This window comes from Scleropages formosus, chromosome 21, assembly GCF_900964775.1.
Source record: "Scleropages formosus chromosome 21, fSclFor1.1, whole genome shotgun sequence".
Classification (NCBI taxonomy): domain Eukaryota; kingdom Metazoa; phylum Chordata; class Actinopteri; order Osteoglossiformes; family Osteoglossidae; genus Scleropages; species Scleropages formosus.
In genome coordinates this window covers 2,750,311-2,765,432 of record NC_041826.1, presented here as the reverse complement: position 1 = coordinate 2,765,432, position 15,122 = coordinate 2,750,311, and the positions used below count along the sequence as shown (strand labels likewise).

The 15,122-nt window shown below is 45.2% G+C and overlaps 1 protein-coding gene and 2 long non-coding RNA genes across 8 annotated transcripts in view; 2 read left to right on the top strand and 1 right to left on the bottom strand.

Moving 5' to 3' along the window:
• Positions 1 to 10,555, bottom strand: part of LOC108924224 (zinc finger E-box-binding homeobox 2-like) — a 74,445-nt gene extending 63,890 nt beyond the window's left edge. For 3 of the 4 annotated variants that reach the window (XM_029247397.1, XM_029247398.1, XM_029247399.1), the window contains exons 1-2: positions 10,376 to 10,555; positions 8,769 to 8,977 (exon numbers count right to left, since the gene is read on the bottom strand). In XM_029247397.1, the coding sequence (XP_029103230.1) occupies positions 8,769 to 8,841 (73 nt within the window). In that variant the 5' untranslated portion in view covers positions 8,842 to 8,977; positions 10,376 to 10,555. Of the gene's footprint in view, positions 1 to 8,768; positions 8,978 to 10,375 lie in introns of those variants that run through there. The other variant, XM_029247396.1, reaches the window with a different exon arrangement.
• On the top strand, positions 2,745 to 7,441 carry LOC108924277 (uncharacterized). Its single transcript, XR_001965288.1, has 3 exons — positions 2,745 to 3,064; positions 3,348 to 3,537; positions 6,686 to 7,441. It is a non-coding gene; the product is annotated as an uncharacterized LOC108924277 (long non-coding RNA).
• LOC108924276 (uncharacterized) lies at positions 8,352 to 13,427 on the top strand. Of its 3 annotated transcripts, none has more exons than XR_003797198.1 (3): positions 8,352 to 8,699; positions 10,669 to 11,903; positions 12,332 to 13,427. It is a non-coding gene; the product is annotated as an uncharacterized LOC108924276 (long non-coding RNA). The 3 variants fall into 3 exon arrangements; XR_003797197.1 differs by having other exon boundaries at positions 8,352 to 8,724; XR_003797196.1 differs by lacking the exon at positions 8,352 to 8,699 and having other exon boundaries at positions 10,479 to 11,903.
• The last annotated feature ends 1,695 nt before the right edge of the window (positions 13,428 to 15,122 follow it).

The window sequence follows — 15,122 nt, the reverse complement described above, 5'->3', positions numbered from 1 at the left end:
TTGTTCATATAGAAAACACACATACTCCTCCGAAAGAACATCCTCTAAAAGACATTCCCCAAATGCCATGAATGATGAAATGTTACATTTCGTGGTTTTCTTTCAGCTGTTTCTGGTGAAGTCCAAACTATAGCCTCTGGGTGGATAGAGAGCAGAGAAACTGCCCTTTGACATGTAAACGATGGAAAAAACAAATATTTTCTGAAATGCAAATTTGTTTCCCTTCTCTATTCAAAACAGCAACAATAAAAATAAAAATAATAAGTGCAATTTTTACACTGCCTTTAGATGACGTTGAAATCTCACCTACCATCATTTTGTACCAATACAGAACAAGAACTGGATTTTTCAAATAAATGACGCACAGCGCATTGCAAATCAGCCCGCTCTGGTTACCAATTAAAGAGTGATGAGGAAACAGGAGCAGAACACAAAAAGAGATCTAATTTTGTCAACTGAGATGAAAAAATCAAGGACAAAAGAAAGCTAACATTGACATGTCAAACTGAATGCATTAAACATGACTTCTCTGTATCATAGGATGTGAGCTGATAAAACAAATATCCTAAATACAGGAAACTTATTCAAATGCCAGATCAGTGACGTTTTAATTGTGACAGGAGGAAAAAAGAATAATATGTGTGTGGAGCTGAAAGGCTCTGACAGGGAAGGGGACACAACTGTCAAATGACAGGAGCGCCGCGGCACAGAAGCTTAGAGGCCCAACACAGCCAAGACACGCAGCGCACGCCTCTGATCCCGCTGCCTGATGACACCCAGTAGCGATGCTGCAGACTTGACAACACACATGCACACAAACACATACACACACACATGCACAGACTACTGCGCACAGCGCTGCCTCGCTGCGCCTGCTGCGGGGTACAGCATCACGGGGACCTGGGTGTGCACAGCGGCTGGAGACAGCGCCCAGGTGAGGTCATCGGGGCGTGAGGCAGCAGGGGCCGGCCGCCTTCTCCGGCTCCTCGTGGCACCACCGCACTTAGTGCTTCCTCACTGTTTTTTCACAATCGCTGCTCCATTGCAGCAACATGTGAGGCACTGCGAGGGGGCAGCCCTGCTCCTGCGTGAATCATGCACCCGCCTTAGTCACCGATGACGCCAGAGAGCAAACGCCCCGGTGGTGTTCTCCGCTCCTCGGTAGTGACAGATGTCAGGGCTGCAGAGGACAACGAAAGCAAACCCGCAGCAACAAAGGGCGTAGCACTCGGTCAGGGACGGGTCCACCATCCACACTGTAATTAAGAGAGAAGCCACAAAGATCCCCATTTACTTAAACATGGGACACCGCGTTTTATTTTTTTTTTAACTGGCGTGCTTGTTTGACTGTTTGTGTATTTCTGAGCAGAAGAGATTCGTAAAGCCAGCGACAGTCCTCAGTGAGCTGGACTCTGTCCCGATATCCCCACCCGGGTCGCCCCGATACGAGAGCGCCGCTGAAGGGGTTAAAGCTGAGGACCCAGTGAGCCGCGACGGCAGGAGGAGGCACTGTGCACCTCCCCCATGAGACAGAGACAGACAGAGAGAGCACAAAGAGTTAAGCGGGAGCATGGGTTAATATCACGCCTGCCTGGTAAAGCATTCTGCTCACCTCCTGGAACAAAAGGCTCCTTCTCCAAACACACCCATACTTTGCCCAGTGTCCAAAGGTGTTTGCTGAAGTAAATCTGCCTAAATCCCGCACAGCTTGGGGGGGGAAGGTGTGCAGATAATCCTTTTTCTTAACAAAAAAGTTCTGAGAGAGGAAAAAAGCAGGAATTCATATCACATGACGCATTTAAAGTTGCCGCATCCTCTTTCATTCAGCCCGGCCATGGGTTCGAGTGAAGGATTACAGGCCAACTGGACAGGAGGACTGAGAAATCACACACAATGAAGATATGCTCTCAATACTTCGATAAGAGCGGCGGTTCCCATGCGCGCTCTTAGAACTTCACCGCGTTTAATCCGGAGCGGCACGGAGAAATGAAAAGTTTGGGAGGGCTGAGGGATGAGTTAAAGCTGAATTACACAAAATTGGATGTGGTCTATCTTATGCAAAAAAGAAGTGGTCTGGTAGTTTTCTTTTTCCGCTGCAGTCTGAACCAGCTTCGAAACCCCCGGTCTCACTTCATTCACAGGAAGGCAAAGTTGCCTTAGCAAAACCGTAGGCTGCCAAGCAGAAACAACACATTAAAATTTGTTTTTTTCTTTTTTCCATAGGAAACCATAAATATAAATAACAGGGGAAACCACAACACGGTTAAAAAAATTAGGTAGAAAAATTAACTAAGTCGTTAAAATTAGCTAAGTCGTTAAGATTCCATGTATCTCTTAAAACAAAGAACCACCAGTCAGAAAAAATACAGGCACATGGATATACATTTAACACGGTTCTGTAGGACAACACAGCTATGAGGCATAGAGGCCTGACTGCTGTTAACATCATGAGTAAAATTAAAAATAACAACAGTATCAATAATAACAACAGGCAAAAAAACAACAAAATTACAAGTGCAGTCCCTTCTCTTATTGTCATCATCATCATCTTCATTATTATTATTTTTATTATTATTATTATTAGATTACGATGTGCATGGACCCAACTGCTGTGAACGTGTACAGATGCTGTACAGTAAAGCTGCTTATGCCCATTTTGACCACTGTGGCCAGGCGCTGAGAGCGTGGCTCTCAGCAGAGTGCCCATGCCATGGTGTAACACTATCTGCCTGTCGGAGGGGTTAGGCCCGGCTCGAGTAGGAGCTATATAAGGCCTGTAACCAGGGAGGCCTGACAAACAGCCACAAACACCTAAGTTATTTTGCTCGCCACCCACCCTTCCGCGTCTTCTTCTTTTTTTTTCTACTCCTCTCCTCTCCTCTCCCGCTCTCCCTTTTCTTCCCCTTTTCATCTCGGCCCTTTCTGATGCTGAATGCAAATGCAGCCTGCTGGCGGTGAAAGGGCTGAATTGTGATTAAGAAGAAGAAGAGCTCCTTTCTTTGTTCTCCCCTCGGGGGATGTTTACTGGGAGAGACACGGCGGATCAGATATGAAAGGCATTCAGGTCAGCACTGATGTGAGCGAAAGTGAAATCATACCTAAGGCATTCCAAAGAGCGCCGTGTCAGGGGTTCAGCTCACGGTGCCTCTGCTGTGTGTGTTCTCCCCGTTAGGCGAAAATATCTTCACAGGCGAGGCAACGAGAAAAAAAAATTGGGGAGGGGGGGGGTAAAATTAAAAAAAAAAACCTCGAACAATTGAGAAAAAGGAGTTTTTCGATTTGCTACTACTGACGGTTGGAAGAGATGTTTATTTTCTTGTTGTTTATTTTTCCGGTCATCGGCAAAGCCAAACGGCAGCCTGGTTGGAGTGGCACACCATGAAGGTCTGTGGATAATTATATGGGTCCAAGAACAGCAGATAAAGCCTTCAACTTGGTGTCACACCCCTGGAATTCCGGCCATGCATATCAGTTTGGGCAAGAAATTCTGCGTGTTAATAAATTGCGAGTCATGTGTCCCCAGACTGGAAGCCCCAAGTAAGTAGAGCCTGTGGCTCCGTCAGGCTGCACAGCCTCTCTGCTGCCTTCCTCTACAAGTTCACCGTCAGAACATCTCATTCTCCCTCTTTGGCCGTGATGTAAAAGCATGCTGACACTAAACAAAGTGTGTGAGCTCTTCCTATGATGGACACACACCAACATCACAACACCATATTTGTACTGTGGGTTACATATCACTACACAGGTTTTTATTTTACGAACATTATCCTCGAAAGTATAGTGCATGTACAAAATGTACGAAGCACTGTAAATTTTAAATGAATAAAATTATTATTCCAGATAAGTTAGTAGAAGCACCGCAAATTGGTCACAGCTACAGATAAGTGTGCTAAAAGTGGCCACCCAAATGGAGGCATCTGGGGACATGCGTGTAGTGCAGACAGGTAAGGGGTCAGTGAAGTGCGGTGCCGTGCTGGTCACCGCTGGCTGCCTTGCTCTCCAATGGCCTAAAAACAGGCACACTTACGATAAGCACAACTCCACAAGATATAATTGTGGCGTGGCACTCTGAAAACGGCGCAACCGGCAGCGATGTTGCTTATTCACTTTGCTGTGTAAATAACTGCAGCTGTTCAAAGTTGTATTATTACGAGTGTTGTGCTAAAAAAATAAATCCCAAACTGAACGTGGTAGGAGTGGATTGACAGAAAATCATGTTACCGTTCGAAAACACTGAAAACTCCGAGGCTGAAAACGTGTCTCAGAAAGGGGCAACAGAAGTGAGCGAGACGAAGCGGATATGAGGACATGATCTCGACAGCCCCAGTAACACAACCGTGTGAGTTTGCCCGCGTTACGGTCGCGCAGCTCTGACAGGCTGTCATGTCATCGAATGCCTTCATGAGGCTAATAAAAACACTCTCAACATGCACAGCAAGTGAGAGAATAAGAGCGCATCCACAATGAAACTTCTAACCGGCCTAAGAGGCCATCCCAAATAGTGGCGCGTCTCTGTTTGACTGAAATTACATCTCGGCCCGCTCGTAAGACCCATGGTAATTATTTCACCTACTTAAACAAAATAATCCTTTTCTAAACAGTGATTGACAGTGCTCCTCTCCTCCCCCGTTTTCTGCCCAAAGCAGGGCAGAGCCATCCGAAAAAGGTGTCTGCTGTGGCCCCGCACACAATCGCACCCTTGTGGGACGGCTGGCATGAATGGTGCAGTGGGTGCCCCTGCACGGCTGACGTTATAAACATGTAAATGAAACACATTACGACTGACAATCAATTGTCTGTGAGCACGGCCGACCTGCTCCCTCTCTCTCCCTCTCTCTCCCTCTCTTTCCCTCACTCACCCTCTCACTCTCTGTCTCTGTGACCGCAGAGAATCGCTTTCTACCTTGGGACGCGAAATTCGTGGAGGAGAAAGAGCTTGGGAGAACGGGTCTTTTCTCTATACCAGAGACCAAATGCACCTTAAAAGCAAATGAATAATGGAGGTGGACAAAATGTTTAGGCTGGAAGGAGCGTGCCATTGTCATTGGCTGAAAGCAGGGCCACGGCGCACAGATCGGTGGGCCTCCCTTTATACCTTTACCATGAATTCACAGCGCTCTGATAATCACATCCACAGCATTGTGTGGAACTCCTGAAGCCACAGAAAGAGACATGCGAGTTCCTCTGTTTTTCTCCCTTTCTTCTTTAACCTTAAATTATGTAATCAATATATTGTAGTGGGAAAATCTATAATTAAATGGCTGTGTTGATTGAAAGTGAACAACTCTTTGTGTAGCAGGAAATCCTAAAGAAACTAATTGCATAAAGAACTTGTGTCGAAATGCAAAACAAAATCTGAAATGCCATGAACTGACTGCACACTGCGCATTGAAATGTGGCACTCCAGAAAGGGGAGAAAGACAATTTGATAATGCAAAAGTTTCCCTAAACTTTCAAAAACTACAAAATTACTACACTTGCAGACATATGCAATACACAAGTTATTTTTCTATTACAATACCCAGATATTGATGCAAAACAAGTCTGCAGGGGTACCGCTCTTTGATCTGAGATAACATTTTAGTAAAATCCGGACATAGAGAAACAGTTATATCATAATAAAGGGGGAGGAAGCACTGGTTGCAAAGAATAGCTTTTGCCTGTTCTGGTTGACTAATCAAGTTAAGAGAGCAGGCTTTGTGGAGACACTGCCCAGCTGAAGTGACTAACATGGGGGCACACACTCACAGCTGGATAGTACCATGGGCACCTAGGCTCGACCTCGCACTGCTGGGGTCGCGGCCAACAACATCGCCAGCCTACTAATATCACTTACACACACGTGATCCGGACCTTTCCTTTGCTTCGTAAAGGCACCGCACGCGTGGTACGCAGCAGCACTTTGTGTATATCAGTCCTTCCAAAGACCACCGAACAAGATAAAGAAAAGCACTGGCATGCAGCATGTGCCACATCCACAACGGATGTAAGACATGTAACGCAGCACATGTGGAAACAAACACTTTGACTGTGCATTACAGAGGATGTCCAAGGAGGGTACGAGCCACATGTAATATTAAGACATGTCAGAATACACACAGGTCGGGAAAAATTAAAAGGACTTTACTTTTCCCATTGGTGAAACACAGACACACATGCTGCACATTTTACGCTGCAATCTAAATTTTAAAAAAATCAATAATGTAAAGAACAGGACAGAGGTGTCTCTTGCAGTTAATGTTAACTGTGTCCATATTTTTGTTTTAATTATGACCGTGTAATATGTAACGAGTCTTTAGGTTACAGACGCAAGATAGGGTCCTGTGACTAGCGTGAGGGCAGAGAAATTATATGGCGAAGTGTAAAACATTCACCAGTAGTTCCTGTTTTACCTCTGTACCTGGTCATTCAGGTGTGCGGGACCATGTCCACTCTTGTGTAAGTAAACCGTCACTGCGTTCTAATCTCTTCAGGCGTCTATTTATGTATTTTTTCCTTCAATACTGGAAAGGTAGCTTCCTGATAATTTCCATTTCCCCACATTTTTGGCTGAATGTGCCCCCTTTTGCCCTGTATTTAGTTATGCAGCAGCTGGAGGAAGCTGGCGGTGCTTCGCGCTGGCAGCCAGGATGCAAAGTGACATATTTTACATGTTTTTCTTTCTGTCCACAATGCCATGGAAAAGGTGTAAGAGGAGCTGAGAGGGGAGACAAAGCCAAGACCCGCGCGGCCCCGGAGGAGAAGACAGCGGACAGTGGACGCTCTGCAGGACAGGACACAGCGGACAGGGCCACAAAGCGACTTCCCTGAGCCCTGCACTGACAAGCGAAAATCACTACATATTAATGACAACATTCAAGCTTGGTGTTACTGAATTTAAAACTGTCAGTAAATAAAATCTGATTTTTTTAAACAACTTCCAACTGGTATAAGTGGTGACCATGTACCGTTTAAGGCACATTTTGTTCCAAGTTGTAGACATGTCGGTGTGAGCCTGAGGTCATTTAAAAAATATTTTTACCTCAGAAATATCAATTTTAATACGTTTTCCGTTTCAAATGGACATGGCTCCCGCAACAAAAGCTGCGAATTCCGCGCGGCCGTTTTAAAAACATTTTGATTAAAAAAGGAAAGTATGTGAGACACAGCAGCAACGGCGTTGTGCGTTTATTGTGTTTCAGTGCCCTCTTCACAACACTCTTCTTCTCCTCCTTAAAGAGCTCCTTTAGTCCGCAAGCCTTTGTTATTCAATAGATCAGCAACGTGCTTCAAGTCTTACTTCTGAGCAGAAAAGGAGGCTCGACTGCTCACATTGATTTTAACAAATCGATAGGCAGCATTTAATAAAGAAAAGGAGCTCGGCGCGAGGCGAGCGCGGCAATATGACATTAAAAAGAGCAGCATAATAAAGCACTTGCCATGTAAATCAGTGTGTGTACAAGGCTGCTGATGTGCTCTAATAAAGGCTTTGGAAATGCACGGCTATTGTGCTTCAGCAAATGCTCGGAGTTGTGTTTTTTTTTAACATCTTGCCATGGTAAAAAAGGGCAGAAATGCACTTCATTGCGAGCAGCTGAGTACCGTGGCGCGTGAGGGAGTTTGTTAACAGAGGGGGACAAAATAAAGGCAGCAAGCCGGCGGTGCTGCTTTCTTTTTTGTATTTTAAAAATACTGAATTAATAATTTTAACTAAAACTCCCCGTTTTGAGTGAAATCCCTGTAAAATTCCAGTGAAATTCCTCAGTGCCTGCTGCCCCCCCAGTCCCCCCCCTCCTCCCCGGCGCGGTCCAGTGAGCGTGGGACACGGCGCGCGGGTCGGCGGCTCGTGCTCGCCGAGAGACACCTCGAAGGGCAACGCACCGACAAACAAACAAACACGCGGGAAGAAGTCGCGTAACTACAACTACAAGAGCAACCACAACATTAAGCGGCCGCACACGCGCCATACACTTTGACAAGTGTACAGGTACATGTGTTCCTGCCCCAACACAGCACACACTGCTGTCACGCTCGAAATGGCCACAGATACTATCACCCAGCAACTCTTCGTTTCAGGGTTACTAGGACAGAAACCTCTCTCTCACACACAAACACACACACCCATAAATGCCTGGCGAACATATCCACAATATGGAAAACACACTTTAGCACAGCAAGATGATTTCACTGGAACCCACATGTGGTTCGTCCACATACACTGAAGGATGAATGTCATAACGCAGAAAACGCAACGAATGAAAATGTCTTTCTGCAAAAGTGAGCGACACGGAGTAAAGTAACTCTGACTAAAGTAACTCAGTTACTAAGTTACTCTGACTAAGCGCTCTCTCTCACACTCACACACACACAGACACACACACAGGGAGAGCGCCGTGCGCTGGGCTATCTACAGGTAGGGGAGAGAAGTGGGACATAACGGTCCCACCAGGGTTGCGCGCCCCGCCGGCAGGAGCCGCAGCTGGGAAACACGAGCCCCACGGCGCCGGGACCCCCAGCCCGGCTGCACGAGCACCGCCAAACTTCTCACAACTTTCGCGAGGCGCAGCGAGAGGCACGCGGAGCGCCAGTGCGGCGGTGGAGGCGCCGGCCCGCACACATCATGACAGCGGCGAAGTGCAGAGCAGGCAGCCCGCGAGCGACCGCGCGCGATGAGGAAGGGAGCGCCGCTCTCACTCAGGGAGCCTCCGCCTGGAACACATGTGAGGCGCGCGCACACGTCTCGAGGTAGCCCCGCTCGCGCCCGCGCTCCGCTTTGTTGACGTGCTTACCGTTTTTCCTCCTCGGGTTGGCTTGTTTTCGCCTCTTACACCTGGGGCCATCCGCCATGATCTGCTGCTTCATTGATAAGAGCGGATCAGATGGCAGCTCGCATGGGGCTCCGCGCCTGCGATGGGCTCCACTCCTCCTTCTCAGATGGTGATGTTGAGGATGGTGCCGGTGGTGATGATGGGCTCCCACTCCTCGGACCTCAGTGTCTCTAGAAGAGCCAAACACACGATGACAGTGTGGACAGTGCCAGGTTGCCCCCTCACTTCGCACGCCGCCAGCGCGAGCCGGTGTAGGACAGGATCTCCTTCAGCACGCGCGCGAGAAGACGGTGGAGTCCACCTCCGACATGACTCACGGTCCAGCCACCCCAAACACCGCACAACTTGACACCAAACACACACACGCGCGCGCGCGCGCGCTCACCCACACTCGAGTACACACAAACACAGCAAACAACAACGGCTTGGGCTGCAACAACTGAAAAAGCGACTTAAGGCGCTAACAACCGCAATTTGTACCATTTCCAACAAAACACTGTTCTATTATTGTGGAATTACTGTTACTTTACAGTACAGCACTGCTTTTGCACAAAAAGCCACCCGACATGGGAAAAACAAACACTGCAACAATACACATCTGAATATATCAGAAGTAAATATAATGTCATGATTAAAAGTTACATGTACGATGCAGCAGCACGGCTTCTACATTTTGAAAATTCTGAACTGGACAATACTAATTTAATTCCAACAATTATAGAAGAAGAATGAATTGTATCATTTCGAGCTTTTGAAACATGAAGCACTGAAAGATTCATTATATGATGTAAAGTGGTTAATGTGCAGAAAGGAGACGAGGAAGAAATGCGAAGGAAGCAAAAGTTTTTCTGTGCTGGAGCTACAAGCATCGTGAGGAGCATATTTGCGAATTGCTACAGAAACGGGGCTGAAGGGAATCAAAGCGAAAATGAGAGTTAAGTGGAAATTGTTCACATGTTGTTACAATGTGAAAGAAAGTTAGAAAAACTGCATCGCGCACTAGGAAACGAGTAAACTGACAATATAGCAAGCAGAACACTGAACCGAGAAACTGTTGCTGTAACCTCTTTTCATTTATAAAACACATACATTTATTTATATATGTATATATTTCCTGGATGGCGAAGCTGTTGTGCACACAGCAAAACGGACCCGAGGAACAGTGTCCGTTTAAAAACAAACGTTTCCAAATGACAGACGTTAAAAGGGAAAATTGCTTCACTGAACTGCCTCCTATCTCTTTCTCTACAGTCAAGTTTTTTTGGAATCCGAATGAAATCCACTAGCGAAACAGTTGCAGAATTTCACCGAAAAGCCTGAAGATCACGTGCATTTTATCGCATTATTATTATGAATATTATTTTATTATTATGTGTATTATTATGTGTATTATTATTACGTAAAAGTTGACGCACACCTTTCTACCTGCGCAGGTGGACAAACTTTAAAAGACTGCTTTCAAAACTAGGTTTTAATATGATTTATACGCGAGAGCGCATCTCGATCATGATAATAAGGCAGTCGTGCCAAAAGACAATTAAAGAGAAAAGGAAGCAAATGACACCTACCTGGTAATTTGTGCGTTTTCAGGCGGTTCGGTGGTGGAAAACGGATCGGGATCAACAGCGATGTGGAGAGAAAAAAGAAAGGATCCTCGAGAAACGGAAATAAGCCTTTGAAAACAGTTGCGAGGAGGACCGTTAGTTATCGGGACCGTTATTCCTGGCGGGCAGGTTACAACTGATCTCTTTCAGCCGGTCCAGGAAACAAACCTGGGGACGGACGGGCTGACGTGCTACGCCTCTTCTAATCACATCTTTTTTCTTTTTTTCTCTCCCTTTTTTCTTGTTCTGTAACACAGAGAAGAGACCCTGCATCACACGCCACCTATCTTCACGGGGAGGGATAATTGAGGCGCACACCAAACGTGAGCATCCTCCTCTGGAAAACGTGATCAGTTTTTTTTTCTTTTCTTCTTCTTTTTCTTTTTCTTTTTTTCCTTTTTTTTATGATCCGGGAGAAATGAGCTGAGTCGGATTACCTTGCAATCCAAGCAAGAATAATATTTGAAGAAAGTTGGAACAGCACCCCCTCCCCCTTCCTGCCCACCCACCCCCACAGCCTCCACAGCCATGATGAGAAAGAGGGGGGATCATGGTGCGTGGATCTCTGACCCTCACACTCCCACCCAGGACCGGCAAACAGATCAACGAAACATCCACTCTCGTCCAAGTGAACATCCGCGTCTCTTTCCTGCGTGTCTCGTCCGTGAACGCGCGCCTCTGCGTGAATTTTACCCCGCAATGTTCCCGTCTTCATATCTGCCTAAGGAAGCGACGTAGCAACACCAAGAGTATTTACTGCATCTTTTACCTTTGCTTATTTGTATTCTCTTTAGGAAATCGAACGGCTTTTCTTTAAACTAAAATGCAAACACAGTTTTTTTTTTTTTTTTTTGCTCAGTTTCAACTTAAAAAAAATCGTGTTATTGTTTTCACTTATTATAGACGAGTATCTAACCCTTTAAGCAGTTTTTAATGAATGTTTTACTGTTATGATTGTGCGAAGCCGGACCAAATAAGTATTTTTTTTTTCCGTTAAAAATAGTCAAACGGATTATATGTTCATGAGAAGCCAAAACTCTTTCGGAACTGTAAGGTCTTAGTCGCACAGGAAAGCTAATTTTAAACTCTTTTGTTTTAAAGATAAAATAATACAGTAACTTTGTCTTGAAGAACGCGTTCCAAATATTGTTCTTATAAAGTTAGTGTTTTTGTTACTGTTACTATTTGTTTCACATGTAATTATTGCACATATATATATGTATTTCAGAGAGTGTGTGTCTGTCTGTCTGTCCGTATGTCTGTGTGTGGAAGCTCCACCTTTGAAAGGCACTGATTGGTCATGTAAATAACATTTCTCCATCTCTCCTTCTCCTATCTATATGCACTCATCTACTGTATGGATAATTAAATCATCAATCAGGGGCGGGGGGGGAGGGGGAGGGCGGACTGTTTGATGCCTTTGTTCAAAGCCAATCGGCTTCCAGGGGACCGACGAGCACGGAGCACGAGAAAAGATGTTCAACATCTGGAAGTGAGCATTTTCCCAAAGACTCCAGATTATTAACCAATTCTGAGCCCTGCTCCCTGAGGGCACTTTTAGGGTGTAATATTTCAAGGCCAAGTCAGTTATTATTATTATTATTATTATTATTATTATTATTATTATTATTATTATTATTATTATTGGTATTTCATCTCTGTGTTTGTCCGTTATATCTGCATCGATGTTAAATTCAAGTGTTAAGAAACCCAAATCTTCAAGACAGTTACATGTTCTGCTGTCATAATCTATTTGTTGTTAAAATGTTCTAAAATGCGACAAATGATTTTATTCTTCTTCTTCTTATTATTATTATTATTATTATTATTATTATTATTGTTATTGTTGTTGTTGTTGTTGTTATTGTTGCTGTTGTTGTTGTTGTTGTTATCGTCAACAATAATAATAACAACTTCCAGGCACACCGGTGGCATTTTCAAAGGCAGGTGCATTGCTTACCGCAACTTTCTAGGTGAGTATTAACTCTTTACCATAATAGATCACACAATTGTATATTTCAGTAAAATCATGTAGCGAAGTCTTAGTGTCCGGGAGGGAAAAAGAAGCGAACACACGGTGTGAAAGAGTAATGAGAAGGTACTGACGGAAAAGTGAGTAATTTGAACAGGTACGGACCACGTTCACCTTCTGAACGATTCGGTAATTTGGAAAAGAATATCTCTGGAATTTATAGTGAAACAGTTGTAAAGAGTGGTAAACTGACTGCTTGGTGAGGATGGATTACTGGGTGTAAGGGCAGTCAGGACGCTGGACTCGAACCCGGAGCCGCACCACTCCGTTAGGTGCTCCAGCAGCATCTTTTTCACTCACCGGGTGCTCACAGTGCAGCGGCGGCGGCCGCACTGGCTACATATTCGGGAAACTTAGAGGAGAAACACAGTCACGGACAGCAGAAACGAGAGCGCATCCCTTTTTTTAGCGAATGCACGTAAAGGACTGCTTGCAAGATCTGCGTTTGCTGGACGAGCGTGCGTGTGTGTGTGTGAGAGAGAGAGAGGGAGACGCACGCACGCGCGTTGGGTGTTATTAACCGTTATTTAGTGGACAAAGTGCGACGTGAAGTTTTTGGCTTCTGCCACAAGGTATTTATACGTTTTTACCCATTTATACAGCACGGCATTATTATCAGGAGTGGGATTCGAACTGAGGACCTGCAGACTAGGAGGGGAAAGTGCCAACCACTACGCCGCCTGCTGGGGAGTTTGAACAAAGCTGGATGTTGCGGGTCCTTGGACTGCTCTGGACACATTACTCATTCACTTTGGGTCCGCTGCTCAGTCGTCCCATGAGCGTTTCATAATGCACTAAAAAAGATAAAACAGCATATTTCACAAGTCAGGAAGATTAATTTACAGTTGTATGCACAAACAGCAATACAAATGCAAATGCTTACATTTTTAATTAAAGTCACCACCTCCGTGCTGCTGTGGAAGAAAACGAATACATATTGAAAAACCCAGTAAATACTTTTTTTTTTTTTTGTTTTTTTTTTTTTTTTTAACCAAAAATATTATTGGGTTTCATTTTTATTCTAGGTGTAAAATAATATAGATGGCTGAACAATAACACTGTGAAACTGTAATGTATTATTAACATTGCAACGGTGCATGTGTACAAATAAACCTATGTCCACATGAAGCATCCACAATACTGCCTGGACACTGTCCATATTTCAGGTGTCATTGTAAATGTTATTTTAATGTCACCATCTGAACTTCGCGCCACGATGGCAGTCCTTCCCTGTAAAAATTCATATCCATTTCAATATTTGTTGGTTGTATGCAAGTAGAAAGAATGAAAAGGATAAAAACCATATCTTAAAATAAATTCTAACAAAAAAAGTGATACACGTTTGTGAATGGAACTCCATTTAAACTATACTCCTTTCCTGTGTGAAACACTCCACCTTTTAACCTTGGCTGCTGGGGCTTGGGGAAGATGCTGAAGCTGAGTCATTAAGGATGCTCTGGAGCACCTGGTCAGAGTCACAGTAGGAAACATAACGAACTTGATCAGCCCCGTCGCCACGTCTTTAACAGGCTGTTCCACAGGTCTTGTGATCCGCTCACAGTTGATAAGCCAAACACGCAAGAGGAGGGCCTTTTGCAAACTCACTGGGATCAACATAGTTTTTTTGTTTTTTCCCCTCACTAAAATAAACAGTGCCTTGTGGTCCGCATTACGCCACTGTGCGTAAAAAAGAGGCCTCCTGCTCCTACCGATGACACGTTTCAGATGGAGAGCGCCATCTCGTTGGAGCAGTTTGCGCAGTGGGAAATCTGTGGTCTTACTGCTGCTCCCAGGAAATCTTACATCTGTGCAAAGAATGGAGCGGGAGAATGCGCAGGTGGTGGGAAAGTGGGCCGCTGGAATCCCCAAACTAAATAGAAGCGAGCAGGCCGAATGCAGACACTTCCTGCCACTGAGCAAACGCTCCCAGCAGTCCCCTTCTGGCCGCTCGGCGGCTGTGCGCTCGGGCCACACGATCCCGGAGGGCTAAGGTAAACCTGCGACAGCATGCATGAAAGCACCGCCGAGTGTGATGGAGGAGAGGGGGCACGGCGAAGATCTTATCTGACGATTAAAGCAAACATCACTTCCCAAACTATTAACGCATGGCAGGTGATTTCCTATGACAATACGTGCAAACTGTAAACGAGCGCAGTGAGAAAGTGTCTTTGGCAGGGGGGCCCTGGACTACATTGTGCAGCACTTTTTTTTTTTTCCCGTTCGGTTCCCATCGAGGCCGCCTTTGTAACCGTGCGATCACAGCGGCGTGGTTATTATGTCATTTTGTGGACTGCAGATACGTGTACCAGAAGAGGAACATGACAGATTGACGGACAGCTTAATAGCAGGCCGCGCCGAGCGCACGTATGATCTCGAGGACTCTCGAGCTAAAATTAATTTGGTTTACATTCCGCTACAGGCCTAACGGGCGAGGAGCACTTTGTTTCTTCCACGTTCCTCGAATCAAAACACTTCAGACGTTTTTCTCAGCGTGTATAAAAGCTGGGAGAGGCTACTGCATGCCGCATAGCATATTGCTGAGAAACAAATGCTCACATCAAATAGGTATTGATTTTTTTTTCTCTGTTGGTCTCGTTAAATTCAGAAGTGGCACTCCACAAAGGAATGACCACGTTATTAATTGCACTTATACGTTTGGCCAGCTCTATCGTGGGGCTT